Raw genomic sequence first — 15,726 nt, 5'->3', positions numbered from 1 at the left:
CCAGAAAAGGATGTGAATTTGTTAAGTTCCAAGGATATTAAATGGGAAGATGTCTTGGTATTGGCTGGGCATGTTAATTCTAGTCATTTAGCTATTTTTGACTGCCTTTAGAAGTCCTAGAAAACTAAAAAAAAATGTGGGAACTTGATTAGATTAATTTTTGTGTTGTTTTTGAAGTTGTAATTATGATTTTTACCTATTCTTGGAGGGTTGTTCCAAGTATATATCTGGTAGTACAAATTAAAATTTTTAAAAAAAAAAGAAAGAAAAAAAAAGAAGACAGATTGGTAATCAGAAAATTATTCTCCTTGTGAGTCTTGTGATCCTCTTGGTTCTTAATAGAACTCTTGAACTTATCAAGATAATCTTATGGCATTCAAACAACCAAAATTATCACCTTTGATTCTTGAGAGATTCTTAGGAATTCTTGGTGTGACGTTTCAATTCTATCGTAGTCTTGGTTTTCATCTGGTTAGGTGACGAGTCAAGGCTCAATAAATCTTGTCTACACGATCTTGGGGTTCCAAACCATCATTGTTATCAGGTTTCATCACAATTGTTGGTGAAGTTCATATCAGGTTGGGTATTGGACCTAACCAGCTCAACCTTAATGGTTGGAGGACGATAGTTGCCATGCAAGTATTATGGCGTGAGGCACTGGAAGGGAATCATCCAATCATAGTGGACGAGTTCCTTTACTATTATAAGCCCTTGGAGATATAAAAATAAAAATAAAAATCCATTGGTTTTTACCAGTTTTCATCTAGGGGCCCTCATTTTATTTTGTTAAAAGGCCTAGTTTGTCTGACAGGCTTTGGAAAACCAATTTTTTTTATTATTTCTGGAAATTGGGCTAGGGACCTAGTTGATGTGAATAATGCCCCTTCCCTCCTTTTACCAACATTCTAGGCCGCCTTCGTCTTGAGAGTATGTCTTCTTTCTAATTTTTTTTTTTTTTTTTTTATTGATGCAGCTGTTACTCGTCCACATTTGGACAAATTTTGCTTAGATCGTATCGATCAAGTCAGTGCCTTCCCTGAGAGATCCTTCCATAGCCTATTGACTTTTGGTCATCTAGCTGCTTGGGGACTTGGCCCAGTACCTTCTGCAAAGAATCATGTGCACAAAGAAACTACCCGTCGAAGTAAGTATCATCCATCTTTCTCTTAAATTTTTTTTTTTTTTAATTTTGTTCTCTTCGTCATAGGAATGGCTACCATGAAGGAAAACAAGGAAAAGGCTACAAGTGGTGGTGAGGACGTCCAAATTCAGGACGACACTACCCCTTCAGTCGTATAGAAATCTGCCATCTAAACAGGGAAGAGGAAGACGATATCTAGCTTGGCGGACCTCGGTGACCTTCCAAGTCATCGAGGTCTCAAGAAGCAAAAGCCCAGCAAGACCCCTCTTCCCAAGGTCCCAAAGTTCACTCCTTCAATGGTAGTTTTGGACGGCCCAATGGTTAACGTGGCACCCGTCCAGACTGTTCCACCTATCCAGTCTGAGAATCTTCCCCCTCCAGCTAAAACTCCTCGTAAGGCTCATCCCTCAGAGCCATCTAAGCATTCTCTTAACCTGGTGCTGGACGAGGGTTATGCATGGAAGACGTCCAAAGGAATCATCACTAAAAATGAAGTGAATTCATGTTATAATATGTCAGTGAGAGACTTTGAACATTTTGTCGTTCATGACCTTTTTAAGGTATATAACTTTCATTCACCTTTGTTTTGTTTTCTTCAAGCTTAAATAAAATTTCTAACCTTCCTTCGTCCATTCATAGGCCATGTCAAAGTTTTACACGGCGTCCAGTCAGGCTAAGAAGTTATGTGATGAAGCTAAGACGGCCAAGGAGAAGAACAAAGAGCTGAACAATGAGGTCCTTTTGAAAAAGAGGGAAGTGATCAGATTGATTGAGGATTTCAATCATTTGCAAGGAATAAAGACGAAGCTGAAAGATGAGGTTGAGGAACTTAAAGCAAATTCCATTGAAAAGGTGACCCGCATTGCTCACTTGGAGAGAAAAGTTTTAGAGTTCAACTCATCCTTGGATGAGACTCGTGAAGAAGCCATTGTAGCTTTCAAAAAGTTAGACAAGTACAAGAATCATCTACAGTCATTATGTAGCTGGCTACGAGGACTTCCGTGCTGATGCCAAGGAGGCTTACCTTGACCTAGACTTTGACTCCTTCAAAATTCCTCTTGCCACAAAAAGTTCCTTGCTTCTGACAAGTTCTGAGGACGTCAGTGTGGTGGACGATGCTACTAATGAAGTAACCCAGGATGCCACTGTTGCTAGCGAGGATGACCTAAAGTCTAGGGGCGATGCCCCCTATGGTTTATCTAAGTAAATTTATCTTGTTTTAGAAAAATTTTATTATTTTAATTTATTGGAAATGCCTATTGTTTTGGGATTTACTTTTTTTTAGAATTCATTCAAGTACAATTCTCTCGTTCAAGTTTATGGACAAGCTATATATACAATTGCCCTTCTTGACTTTACATAACTCAAGGGTTTTTGGACAGTGGTCGCCTACCCTTCTTTTAGTTTTTATGAATGAATTTCTACATTTATTTTCATTTCTTACTTGGTATTGAACATGTTATGTACTTTATGAATGAATTTTATTTGTTTACATCTTCCATGTTGTTTCTATGGTTAAGTGTGGTCCGTCCACTCATGAATCTCGTCCGTGTTAAAATAATTTTCTTATGTCCAACAATTACCATTCTTTAAATTCTACAAGTATAACTCACCTATGAATGGTATTTCCCTTGCTAGCTTTATCCATCCATAAATTTCACTTATTGCTTGCACTATCCCTCGTCCATAGGCTGGACGGTCCTTAATTTGTCTTTGGGTAAGATGTTTCTAGCGTTTACTCATCCAAAAACTGGACTTTGGCTGGTTGAATTTATTCATGGATTTTGAAATATTCTTGTGTGCACCTTTTTCCTCGTCCATTAGTTAGACGAGTATACCTTAGGTTTTACCTTGCCAAGTGCTTAAACGGATATACCTTTGGTTTATTTTTCTTCACTTTGTCCTTATTTTAAGGAAAGCTTATAGATGTTACATCCCTGCGTCTAGAGATTTTATTCGTCTTTGGCCTTTAGCCTTCTTGTGGATTAGTTTGGATGGAATCATGAAAATGAGAGATTCACACAACATCTTATACATTAGAAATCCAAACTGTATGAACATAATACAAACATAACATCCTCATCGTCCACAAGCATGGCACATGCTTAGAAGCCAGTGCCTTAGGGAATCACAAATACTTATACAAATAGAAGACTTAGATGACTTCGTCCATCACAAATTTGTCCATAGACAGCGCAAAAGCTAAAAACTAATGCACTTTTTAGAGAATTAAAATACTTAAAAACACGCAATAGTAATAAACATAAGCAAACATGAGAAAAACAACACATAACTTCAACTTCGTCGATGATGCTCGGCCATGGTGATGCTCATCTAGGCTAACCCTTTATTAATAGTATCTCCTTAGATGCTCAACATTTCAAGGGTGCTCTAGCTTCCATCCATCTAGGGCTTCCAAGTAGTATGATCCCTGCCTTTTGCAATTGATAACCCTATAAGGTCCTTCCCAATTAGGCCCCAGTTTCCCATGAGCTCATTTTCTGGTTGCCAAGGAGACCCTTTTAAGGACGTGGTCCCCAATGTTGAAGTGTTTGGGTTTCACCATGGCATCATATTGCTTGGCCATGAGATTTTTGTACCTTACTGTCCTTTGCTCTACGTCCATCCTTACCTCATCAATAAGATCGAGGTTAAGACAAAGTTGTTCTTTGTTTTCGTTGTCCTGATACTTCATCACCCTATGTTTGGCCATGTGTACTTCTACAGGTATGACTACTTCACTCCCATAGGCTAGTTTGAAAGGAGTTTCCCCTGTGGGGGTCCTCACTGTCATCCTGTAAGCCCATAAAACACCTGACAACTCATCTAGCCATACTCCCTTTGCCCCCTTAAGTCGAGTCTTGATGATTTTTAACAAGGATCAGTTTGCAACTTCTGCTTGTCCGTTTGCTTGTAGGTGGGAGGGTGAGGAATAATGATTCTTGATACCAAATTGCTCGCAAAAATCCCTGAATGGTGTGTTATCAAATTGTCGTCTATTGTCAGACACTAGTACCCTAGGTACCCCAAACCTACATACAATGCTCTTCCAGATGAAGTTCTTGACATTTTGTTGTGTAATTTCGCTAAGGGTGCTTCCACCCACTTAGTGACGTAATCAATCCCCACCACCAAAAACTTCATCTACCTGGTTCCAATGAAAGGGACCCAAAATATCCAATCCCCACTATGCAAAAGGCCATGGGGCCATCATTGGGGTAAGGTACTCCGACAGCTATCTAGGGATGTTACTGAATCGTTGACATTGATCGCACATCTTAACTTACGCCTTAGCATCAGCTTGAATGGTTGGCCAGTAATAACCTGCAAGGATGACATTGTGGATGAGTGATCTAGCTCCTAAATGGTTGCCACACACTCCTTCATGAACTTCTCTCAATACATAGTTTGCTTCATCTGGAGCTAAACACCTTAGGTAAGGCTGAGAAAAGCCTCTTTTGTATAGCACCTAGTCTATAAGGATGTACCTGGCTGATCTGATCCTTAGCCTTCTGGCCTCGTCTTTTCTCTCTAGAAGCCTTTCGTCTTTTAGATAGGTGATTATTGGGGTCATCCAATTTTATTCACCTTCTACCTGTTGTACCTCTGGAAGATCTACGCTGAGCATATATTGAACTTCATCAAACTCGTCCATCAATTCGCATTAAATGCTTCCTTTGCTAAGGCGTCTGCTTCCATGTTCTCTTCCCTTAGGACTTGAACGAAACCGGCTTCTTTAAATCTCTTAACAAGGTGTCTTACCTTATTAATATATTTCTTCATCTGCTCTTCCTTAGCTTCATAGGTTCCATTCACTTGACCTATAACCAACTGTAAGTCTCCCTAGACGAGTATTGATTTTGCCTCTAAGGACTTAGCCAATTCTAGCCCTTTAGGAAGGGCTTCATACTCAACTTCATTTTTTGTTGCTTGATACTGTAGACGAACCTTGTGCTTCAACTTATCTCCTTCTAAGGATTGTAAAACAACTCCTATTCCTCCCGCATGTAGTAGAGACGATCCGTCCATGTGGACGACCCATGTTTTAATGTCTTTCATATCATCTAAGTCCCCATGACTTGGAGTGAACTCTATGATGAAATCTACAAGAGCTTAAGCCTTTACTGCATTTCTCAGTTGTTACCTAATATCAAACTCACTAAGCTCGATAGCCCATTGGATTAATCGCCCTGCAGCTTCCAACTTGTTCATTGCTTTTTTGAGCGAATGATCTATCATAACGTTGACGACGTGAGCTTGGAAGTAATGCCTCAACTTCTTGGAAGCCGTTATCAATGCAAAAGCCAATATTGTCCTTCCATTCCCCTCAGAACCTGACTTGTATAATACGTAGGCTTCTACACCTTCTCTTCTTCCCTGATCAATGCTAAACTTATCGCATGTGAGGACACTGCTAAGTATAAATATAACTCCTCACCTGATACGAATGGACTTAGCAGTGGAGCCGTGGTAAGATAGAGTTTGAGATCCTGGAAGACCTTTTGACACTCGTTCATCCATTCAAATGCCTCCTTGAGAACTTTGAAGGAAACAAACCTATTTAGGGTTGCAACTCATCCAATGATGGACTAGACTTCTTTGATATTCTTTGGTGGTTCCATGCCCAATATGGCTTAGATCTTATCTGGATTCGCTTCAATTCTCCTTTGTGAAACCATGAATCCTAAAAACTTTCCAGACGAAACCTTGAATGCACATTTACTTGGATTCAACTTCATTTTGTATCGTTTAAGTGTCTCAAAGGTCTCCTATAGGTCGTCTAAATGTTTTTCCTCATCTAAGCTCTTTACCAGCATATCGTCCACATACACCTTTATATTCCGTCCTATCTGTGAATGGAACATGTGATTAACTAACTTCTAATAAGTTGCCCCCGCATTCTTCAAACCAAAGGGCATCCCCTTATAACAAAATAAACTTTGACTGGTAATGAAGGATGTCTTCTCTTGATCTACCTCGTCCATTTTTATTTGATTATACCTTGAGAAGGTGTCCATGAAGCTTAGCAATTGATGACCTGCTGTTGAGTCCACCAACTGATCAATGCGTGGCAAAGGATAGCTATCCTTAGGGCAAGCTTTATTTAAATCAATGAAGTTTACACACATCCTCCACTTGCCATTTGCCTTCTTAACCATTACCACATTAGCTAACCAATCCAAGTAATAGACTTCCCGAATAAATTGCACTGTGGTTAACATCTAGACCTCTTCCTTAATAGCATTGTCTACCTCAGGAGCAAAGACCCTTTTCTTTTGACGAACAGGCTTGGAAGATGGATGCACATTCAACTGATAAGTGATAACGCTTAGGTCAATCCCCAGCATGTCTTTGTGACTCCATGCAAAAACATCGATACTCTTCCTTAAGAATTGGATGAGGTCTTGCTTTGTCTTCTCTTCCATACTTGTTCCAATTCTAGTGAATTTCTCAGGATTACCCTTTTCCAAAGGAATGTCTTCTAGTACTTCCGTGGGCTCTGCAACAACTTTTCTCTCTTCAATGCTCATCGTCTGCGTTTGCTCGTCCATAGCCAACAAGGCTAAATAACACTCTCTTACTACTAACTAATCTCCTTGCACTTGTCCTATCCCATACTCTGTAGAGAATATGATAGATAAGTGGTAGGTAGATGTTACCACCTTCCAACTGTCTAAAGTTGGCTTTCCAATGATGGCGTTATAAGAAGACGAACAATCCACCACGAGGAAATTCACTTCCTTGGTTATCTACTATGGATACGATCCCACCACTACAAATAACGTAATGGTGCCTATAGGTTTCACTTGCATTCCTCCAAATCCTACCAAGGGCGAACATACTGGACGAAGTTGATCTCGTCCAAGCTAATACTCCAAGAATGTATTGACCCTTTGTGATAAATTAACCAATTAATTTAGCCAAGTGAATAAATTAACCAATTAATTCTAATTAACATGCAAAGCACATGGTAGCACAAACAAATCACCAATTAACTAAAGTGCAGCGGAAATTAAATTGACATAGTGATTTGTTTACGAATGGGGAAAACCTACATGGCAAAAACTCCACCGGATGATTTTAAAGTCATCACTCCCGAAAATCCACTTTTATCAAAACAAGCAATTACAAGTAAAGGAATCTCAATACCTTATACCAACCTACAGTTAAACCCTTACCCCAATATCCAATTGCACTTATTTTGTAATGACAATCTCTCCTTTTCAATGAACGGTTCCTAGTACGTGACTAACCAATAGATGCACGGATCCTAGTACACGACTTGATCACCAACTTGAGAAAGATGTTGACTGTAAAGTTCTTTAATTCATCACACGATAAAGTTCAAGAAGCTTCTTGGTAACAAAACCCTACGGTGTACAAACACAACAGCTTCTTCAAGAGAAAGATGAACTAGGGCAAATTCTGTCTCCGGTCACAATTTGCATGAACAAGACTTTGCTTCACACTCGTGCAACTGTGCAACCTTTGACAGCCCTTAAAATAATCCTTATATATGTTTAGAGTTGTGAGAAAAGAAAACCCAACACATACTCACGAATGGGATGAAAATCAACTCTAAAAAACTGAGTTTCATAAATCTCAATAGATAGCCATCTATCGAGCTAGCTGTTAAGCCACGGGCTGAAATAGCTTTTAAACCTCGATAGATGCTAGCTATCGAGTTTTAAAATCCTGCACTTTCTCACTTGATTCTTGGACAGACTTATATGGCTTTAACACCTGAACTTGAAACCTTGTTCCTTGAAGTATTAAACACATCTTAGATCTACCCAATTACAAGTAAAGTGCGTTTTTTCAAAAGATTAGCCAATTACATAAAATAGTGACATATGTTCCTAATATTGAATCACATATGTCCTAAAACAAGCCTCATTTGTTAGAAGGCAGGGTAATACAAGATGTTTACCGAACTTCCATTATCCACCAACACCCTTCTAGTTGTATAATCCTCGATAAGTAAAGTGATGACAATTGCATCGTCATGTGGGTGGTGGATTCTTTCTGCATCTTCATCCGTGAACGTAATGGCTGGCTCGTCTATGCCTCTCGTCTTTGGTGATTGTCCAGAGAGTTCGACGTTTTGTACCACCTTGAGGTACGTCTTCTTTGACTTGGAAGATTGTCCTATTGAAGTTCCTCCTATGATAACCCTTATTTCTCCAAGTGAGGGCCATGATGACTCTTCTACCTTTCCTTTCAACTTCTCGTCTTTATGATATCTTCCAACGAAATGCGTCAACTTTCCCTGTTTGATAAGATTCTCTATCTGCTGCTTTAAGTCATAGCACCCGTTCGTGTCATGCCCATGATCTCTATGGAAATGGCAATATTTGTTTTTCTTGCACTTATTAGGATCTCCTTTCATCTTCTCTGGCCACTTCAAGGAGGGGTCATCCTTGATTTGCGTAAGTACATGATCAAGTGGAGCATTCAAGGGTGTGTAGTGCTGACTCCTTCCTAAAGACGAACCCACCTTCCTGTTGTCTCAATCCTTCTTTTCTCCTGTTCAGGCTTTCTTTGGACAAGGACCCTGTTCAAGATGGCATGGGAGATCTACTTTCATTTGCTCAGCTTTCTTCCTTTTCTTGACAATGATTGCATCTTCTGCATTCATGAAGCTTTGGGCTGAATGGATGAGTTCAGACATAGTTTAAGGCTCTTGCTCGTAAAGCTTATGGATGAATAAATCGGAATTAACACCATTATGGAAGGTTTCCAAAAATAGCTTGTCGTCCATCTCATCCACCGTGAGAGCTTCCCTATTGAAATGAGTAATGAAGGATTGCAAGCTTTCATTTTCCCCTTACTCTATGGTTGACAGGTTGGACGAGAAGCGTTTGTGCCTCTATCCTCCTATAAAATTGTTGACAAACAACTTACTCAATTCTTCAAAAGAACTCACAGTGTTCGGAGGTATCTTGCTGAACCACACTCGTGCTGGTCCTTTAAGGGTGGTAGGGAAGGCCCTACACATAATTTTGTCTTGAACCCTTTGAAGGTGCATCATAGTCTTGAAGATTGCAATATGGTCACACGGGTCGCACGTTCCATCATACGAGTCCAAGGAAGGCATCTTGAACTTGGAAGGCAGGGGATGACTATGATGGAAGCCACTAAAGGGGAATTAGTTCGATGAATTAAGTCATCTACAGGATTTGTCCTTCTAATGTTCTCCCTTATCTCGTCCATGGCCATCCTCATTTGATCCATCTCCCTCTCCAAGTGTGGCACTCTTTGTGAAGCGGTACCCCTTGACTAGTTCTAATGCTTAGTGTTTTCTCCTTCTCTAACTTCTTGACTCTGGGCTTGTTCTTCCACATATCTATCATTATGTTATCTCCTTAGAGTAATTTCCCTGGTCAGCTATTGGTTCTAACGGGTTAATTCTGCCACAACGGCTGCCATGGACTGCACTTGTTATATGGAAAGTGGTTGCATGACAGGTGCTAACTAGCGATCACGGTTAGGATGACTAGAAGCATTCCCACTCTCCTGATGGCCTGGACTAGTGACCATTGATCTTGTCCAAACCATACAGCCCTTTGTCAAAGAAAGATAATTTGCAATACACAAACTTAATCATTCCCACAGATGGTGCCAACTGATGATGCACAGAAAATCAGTGGGCTGAATGCTCCGAGCTTTAATGGCATAATGATCACTTTAAAAACCTAAAAACAAAGACACCAAATCAAAGGTGACCGGGGTGAACCAACCAAGGACCCTCTGATGCTTAAGTTAGTTTTTTCTAAAACTCAGGAATGCCAACTTTTCAGGATAGTGGAAACTTACTTTGATTTGATATGGATGAGTCCTTATATAGAGAGCCTTGTAGCAGTTACTTGTTTAGTAACTTCCCCAATATTTGTGGAAGTTAGAAAGTTTAGACATAACTTCCACAATGGCTATAGAAGTTAGGATTTTCAATCTTATCTTCTATAACTGTCATTGGAAATTAAGTACTTATTAGGAAGTTATGGCGATAAATAAGGACCTTGTTCACATTCCAAAGTTCCACGTGGTCCAAATCTTAAACTTATGTAGGTAAATCCATTCCAGGAAATTTCCTAAGTGTTGGAAGATCGTCCAGGTGCTTTCCTCATGGACGACCCTTACGTCCATGAACGACCTTCCGCTTATGGATGATCTCCTTGAATGGTTGGCCCTTGGCTTTTGGATGACTCTTATGGACGTGTTAGAGATGGTTCGATTTTTTATAATTCCCCATCACAAGGTATTGATCCTGACAAAGTCTGTTGGAAGCCAATAAAGAGTAGAGGTTTTGAAGTACAAGGATATCATCATTCTTTATCCCTTCATTCTGTCATAGCTTTTCCATGGAAAATAGTGTGGCAATCGAAGGTTTTTCCAAGGGTAGCCTTTCTTTTCATGGTCTATTTATTTAGGTAAGATTTTAACAACGGATAACCTTTGAAAAAGACATATTATTGTTTTTTATTGGTGTTATATGTGTAAAATATGTGGGGAGACGTGAATCATCTTCTTCTTCATTACTCTATAGCATATGAGCTATGGTCATTAGTTATGCCACACAGGGTTATCGAGTTGTTTGAGTCTTGGTAGGCTAAGTTCAGTCGACATTGCAATATATCTATTTGCGAGCTTATGCTGCATTACTTGGTGTTGTGTATTTGGCAAGAATAGAATGCTAGAATTTTTTAGGAATGTGAATGATCTATACTTGAGATTAAGTCTTTTTTCTTTCACACTCTCCTCAAATGGAGTTTGGTTCTGCCATTTTTTCTTGTTTTTGCTTTCCTGTTTTTATTGATCTTTGTAGTTTTGGTTCTTGATTTTTTTTCCCCTTTAGTACATTTCCAGTGTACTTGGGTTGGCTTTGATTTTTAATAAAATTTTACGTTACCTATTAAAAAAAAAACGTTAGTCACTCATGGAGATAGATCTTAGTAGGGGTGTATATGAGTCGGGTTGGGTCAGGTTGAGGGGTTTTTTCAACCCAACCCACCATGGTGGGTTAAAAAAAATCCAACCCAACGCTACCCATCACAAGGGTCCAACACAACCCATGTGGATTGGGTTGGATTGAGTTGGACCTATTGTCGATGCCTAGCCTCAACCAGCTAAGCGGAAAAGACCACCACCGCCTGCCTTCTTTCGACCACCCATCGTGGCAACAGCTCCCGTGCACAGGGGGCCCATTGGAGGCCCCTCTCAATGTATATGCGTGTTGTTCGCGTAAGCTTCAGGTGCTGTCTCTCTCTCTTTGTGGAGGAAGGTAGGTCTACCTTTGGCGTTATGGCAAGGATCTAGGCCAAATTTTAAGGGATTACCAAGGGTAAGTGAAGTCGCCACCAATCATTGGATTTTTCTAAGTTGTGATTGGTCACCTGTTTCTAGTTGATTTTATTATCAATCCTAGGCTAAGAAAAAATGGCATTTTTCCTAATCTAATGTGGATGGCAAAAAATCTTGATTCATAAGTCCAGAAGTTTGGTTACGTGTGGGGAAGGTGTTAGGCACCCCACAACGCCTGTCCAAGGACAGTCTTTTATTTTGATAAAACCTTAATTTTTGGAGATTGGCAGTAAAAACATGATTTTGGCATTGGCTTTCAGGGCTTTGCATGCATGGATGGGCTTTGAGGTTTGGCTTTTGAATGGGTGTGGTCCCAATATATGCTTTCCTAAGGCATTCGAGCAAAGTGCCAAATTTCCACAGAGAAAACCCAGCGACATGTCACCTACTTTTGCAGCGGAAATTAGGCATCACTTGCCTTAGGTGACACAGACTATGACAATCACACCAGAAAGGGGTGAACAGGTATATAGACATACATCATGCACAATGCAAGCATACAGAGCAGGAAAGTAAACGCCTACATCCCTAGAGCATGGCCCAAAATATAGGTGCAAGAAAATAAACAAGAGTCGCCATACTCTAGAGATGAGGACAAATGGTACAAAGCATGATATACCTAATACAAACCATCTAAGGGAGAAAGGGAGGAGGAAGGAAGGGGTTTAAAAGAGTACATAACCAAAAGGAAAAGCTAAACCCTAAACCTACTGAACACAACCACTCGACTCATATTGGCAAGCTTGCATCCGTGCCCTTTTTGCTTGCGCCTAGGAGATCACACCCTAGCTCCATGTGTCCTCAATCCATGTGTGTACATGCAAAGGTAAAGATAAGAAACCAGTAGATGAGCAATGGAAAGGGAGAGATGCATTGATAATAGTAAAAGGGCGCAAAATGAACAAGCAAGACAGCAATGAAAAGCATAGCATATAGGATGCGAGCAAACATACGAGCAAAGGAGTAGACAAGCAAGATAGAAAACAACAAGCAAAGGGTAAACAAGCAAGATTGCAAACAAAAGGTGGTGTCCACGAGGGATAAATGTAGGTTTGGATCGAATGTCCATAGCCTCATTGTGTTAAAGCATGGATGAGACACTAACAAGCAAGACTCATGCATGAACATGTAAACAAGCGTGTAAAGATGCACATAAAGCCAACGAGTGGCACAAAAAGCATGGTAAGCAATCGTCACACAGAGCGGAAATGGGGATAGGTGTGCACGAAGCAACCGGCATCATGGCGATGCATCCCAAATGGCTACATCCAAATAAGGCCTCATGGGCATTGAATGTAACTACACAACCACAAACCCGCTAAGGGCACCAAACGTGGTAAAGCCTAGAACAAGAGAGACTAACACAAGCATAAAACATAGAAGCAAGCAAGCACACACATGAAAAATGGGTGATCCAAACCCTTTGATATGGACCAAGGTGTATGGACGATTAAAAAGACCATAGGGCCTAGATTGAGCCCGAACCAAATGCCAAAACACAAGAAAATGCGATAAAAGGAACAAAAGGGCTATAATAGGCATGACAAACAAGTCTTGGCCTAGGCACACAAGCATGGCATGGAGCGCACAAGCAAATGGAAGATGGCATAAAGCATGTAAAGAACATAGATCCATGCACATAGGCATGTGAAGGCATAGATCTAGACATATAAGCATAAAAATGTGCAAGCAAACATGTAGAAAGCTAGTACATAGACCTAGTAGAACATGGATCCAAGCATATAGCCATGTATAGATGTATATCTAAGCATAAAACATGGCAAAAGTGCACAAACACATAGATTCGAGCAAAGCATAACCAACGACATCATACAAGCATGTGAGCACGTAACCCTAACATCAACATAAAGCAAAAAAGAGGAACAAAACAAAGGAAAGCATGGCATAAAACCCTACGCATGTAGATCTAAACATATAAGCATGTAAAAAAAGTATATCTAAGCGTGAAAACATGGCATAAGGCATACAAGCAAAGAGATTTAAGCTAGAAACACCCATAAAACAAGAAACATGCTAAAAAGTCGTAAATCATGTTATTCAAGCAAAAATAGCAAGATAAATGCTAGAAAAAGATTTATGAGGTTAGGGGTGTGGATGATAGCTAGAAAAGCTACATCCACACCCCTAAACCCCAAATCCAAAGTGTAGAACCAAGGAAAGGAAGATTGGGTATAAGAACAATTCCATGTGTTCTTTGGTGAAGAGGGAAGAATCGAGAAGCTTTTACCTATTTTTTGTGTGTTTTTTAGTGTTTGGAAGAGAGAAAAAACATGTAGAGAAGCTGAGCAGAGAGCAAAACTCAGGAAAAATGTGGCCTCTAGTCTGGGGCATGCCTGGGGCTAATATAGCCCCGGGCACAAATTTCGAGACGACGGCCCTTCAAAAGCCCTCAAAAAGTGTGGATATGGGTACCTCTGGAAATATATTGGCTTCCTAATTCTGAAAAGGCATGGAACCTAAAAATCCAACGGTCAGATCAAAAGTTATGGCTCTCTAAAGTTTGCGGTGCATCGATCAGTGCGTCATCCCAGTTTTCGTGATATCTCGGCCGTTCTAACTTCGATTTTGACCCATGAATATTCATTGGAACTAGAATTCAATAATCTTCGCAATGGCGTTGGTTTCAACCTGTTCTGACATCCGGATCAAAATTAAGGTTTTTGGGCCCACCTCAGGTCGACTTTGGGTCAGACTTGGTCAAAGTTGTTAAAAATCTCTAAGAAGCTCGGGTTTGGTGTAAATCTATGAAAAAATTTGTTTTTGTGGAAGTTTGGACCTCATTTGACCTTCAATTAAACCTATGGCTGACTATGGGCGTTTTGGTCATTTTGGCAGAAATGGGCACTTCGGGTGTTCTGATGCCTGAACAGGTTGTGTCACATCATTCTAGATGTTCTCATGGCCCCATAGAGAGAGAAAATAATTTTTTTGGATTTTCGGGGGTCCAGCATGCAAATCAAGGGCGGACAAAATAAGGTATCAACACCTATGGTTACACAAATTTTTTTTAATTACTATTTTAATATCTTATGACCCAAACCCAACTTGACCCACTGTAAAAATAAAAATTAAAAAAAAAATTACAACCCAACGCAACCCACCAACCTTTAAAGACCAACCAAACCCAACAAATTGAGTTGGATCGAGTCGATTTTAGCAGTTGGCTACACACCCCTAGATCTTAGGACCAGAAGGGTTGCATATTAACCCTTTGTGTTTCCCACCCCAAAACCTAATCTCAAATAAAAAAAGGGTGATATAAATTTGTTTTATCTTTTGTCTTCCTACTTTTTTTTTTTTTTTTTTTTTTTCAGAGAGAGTTCAGAGATTTATTAGTTTTGGTGTAGGTGGGAATTTAATCACAGATCTCTTATTTAATCATTAGAGACTTTACCAGTTGAGCTAATTGGAACCCACTTTTGTGTTCCTAATTGAAATATCCTTGTCATTTTCATTTATTTTTAGATCATAACTATGGTCAGCGGTATATTTTTATTTCTTATAATATAGCGTCAAAACGTCACGTATTCATCTATTTTTTTTTAACATATCTTTCTCTTCATCTATGGCAATTTCAAAAAATTTCATAGATTTTCCTATATAAAAATACAATAAATAGGAGACTCCAAATAAATTTTTTTTTTTTAATTTTCTAATTTGATCTTTTATTTCCTAATACTTATTTAGTTAATATTTAGTATATTATAAATATTTTTGTAGAACCTTTCCTTGCATGGCATGGATTAAACTGTCGACTAGTATATACGAAATTATAAACCCTAAATTGTTCTCTCTCTCTCCGCCCATCAGTATGACACCCCAAATCTCCATATCTTCATTTGTTGAGATAATTAAATATTTTTGAAACCATTGAAATATTTAAATTGAATATTTATATTATGTGATTTGTATGATTTTTTTTTTTTTTTGTAATATTGGTCACAGAAAGGGGAAATTAATTAGTAGACAAATTGATTAGAATTTACGGTCTAACTGTGAAAATTAATAATGAAAGAGGTATCATTTTTTTTTTAATTTAATTAAAGTATAAGGATTTAAGGGCCTGGTAAAATGATAAGTTACGTTAGGCTACAAAATCCAGCCCAAAAAAAAAGAATGGGGAAAGGGGTTCAACGTTAAAAGTTAGTACCCTAATTAGGTTAGGGTTTTCTTAAAAGAAACATACTAGAGGGAGGAAGGCT

General features: G+C 39.3%; 1 protein-coding gene across 1 annotated transcript; it reads right to left on the bottom strand.

The window, feature by feature from the left end:
* Window positions 1–8,042: 8,042 nt before the first annotated feature.
* On the bottom strand, window positions 8,043–8,531 carry LOC115956648. Its single transcript, XM_031074962.1, has one exon. The coding sequence runs from the start codon at window positions 8,529–8,531 to the stop codon at window positions 8,043–8,045; it is 489 nt and encodes a 162-aa protein (XP_030930822.1).
* Window positions 8,532–15,726: the final 7,195 nt, after the last annotated feature.

Source organism: Quercus lobata, chromosome 8 (genome assembly GCF_001633185.2).
Source record: "Quercus lobata isolate SW786 chromosome 8, ValleyOak3.0 Primary Assembly, whole genome shotgun sequence".
Lineage (NCBI taxonomy): Eukaryota > Viridiplantae > Streptophyta > Magnoliopsida > Fagales > Fagaceae > Quercus > Quercus lobata.
This window is presented reverse-complemented; position numbering and strand designations above follow the sequence as displayed.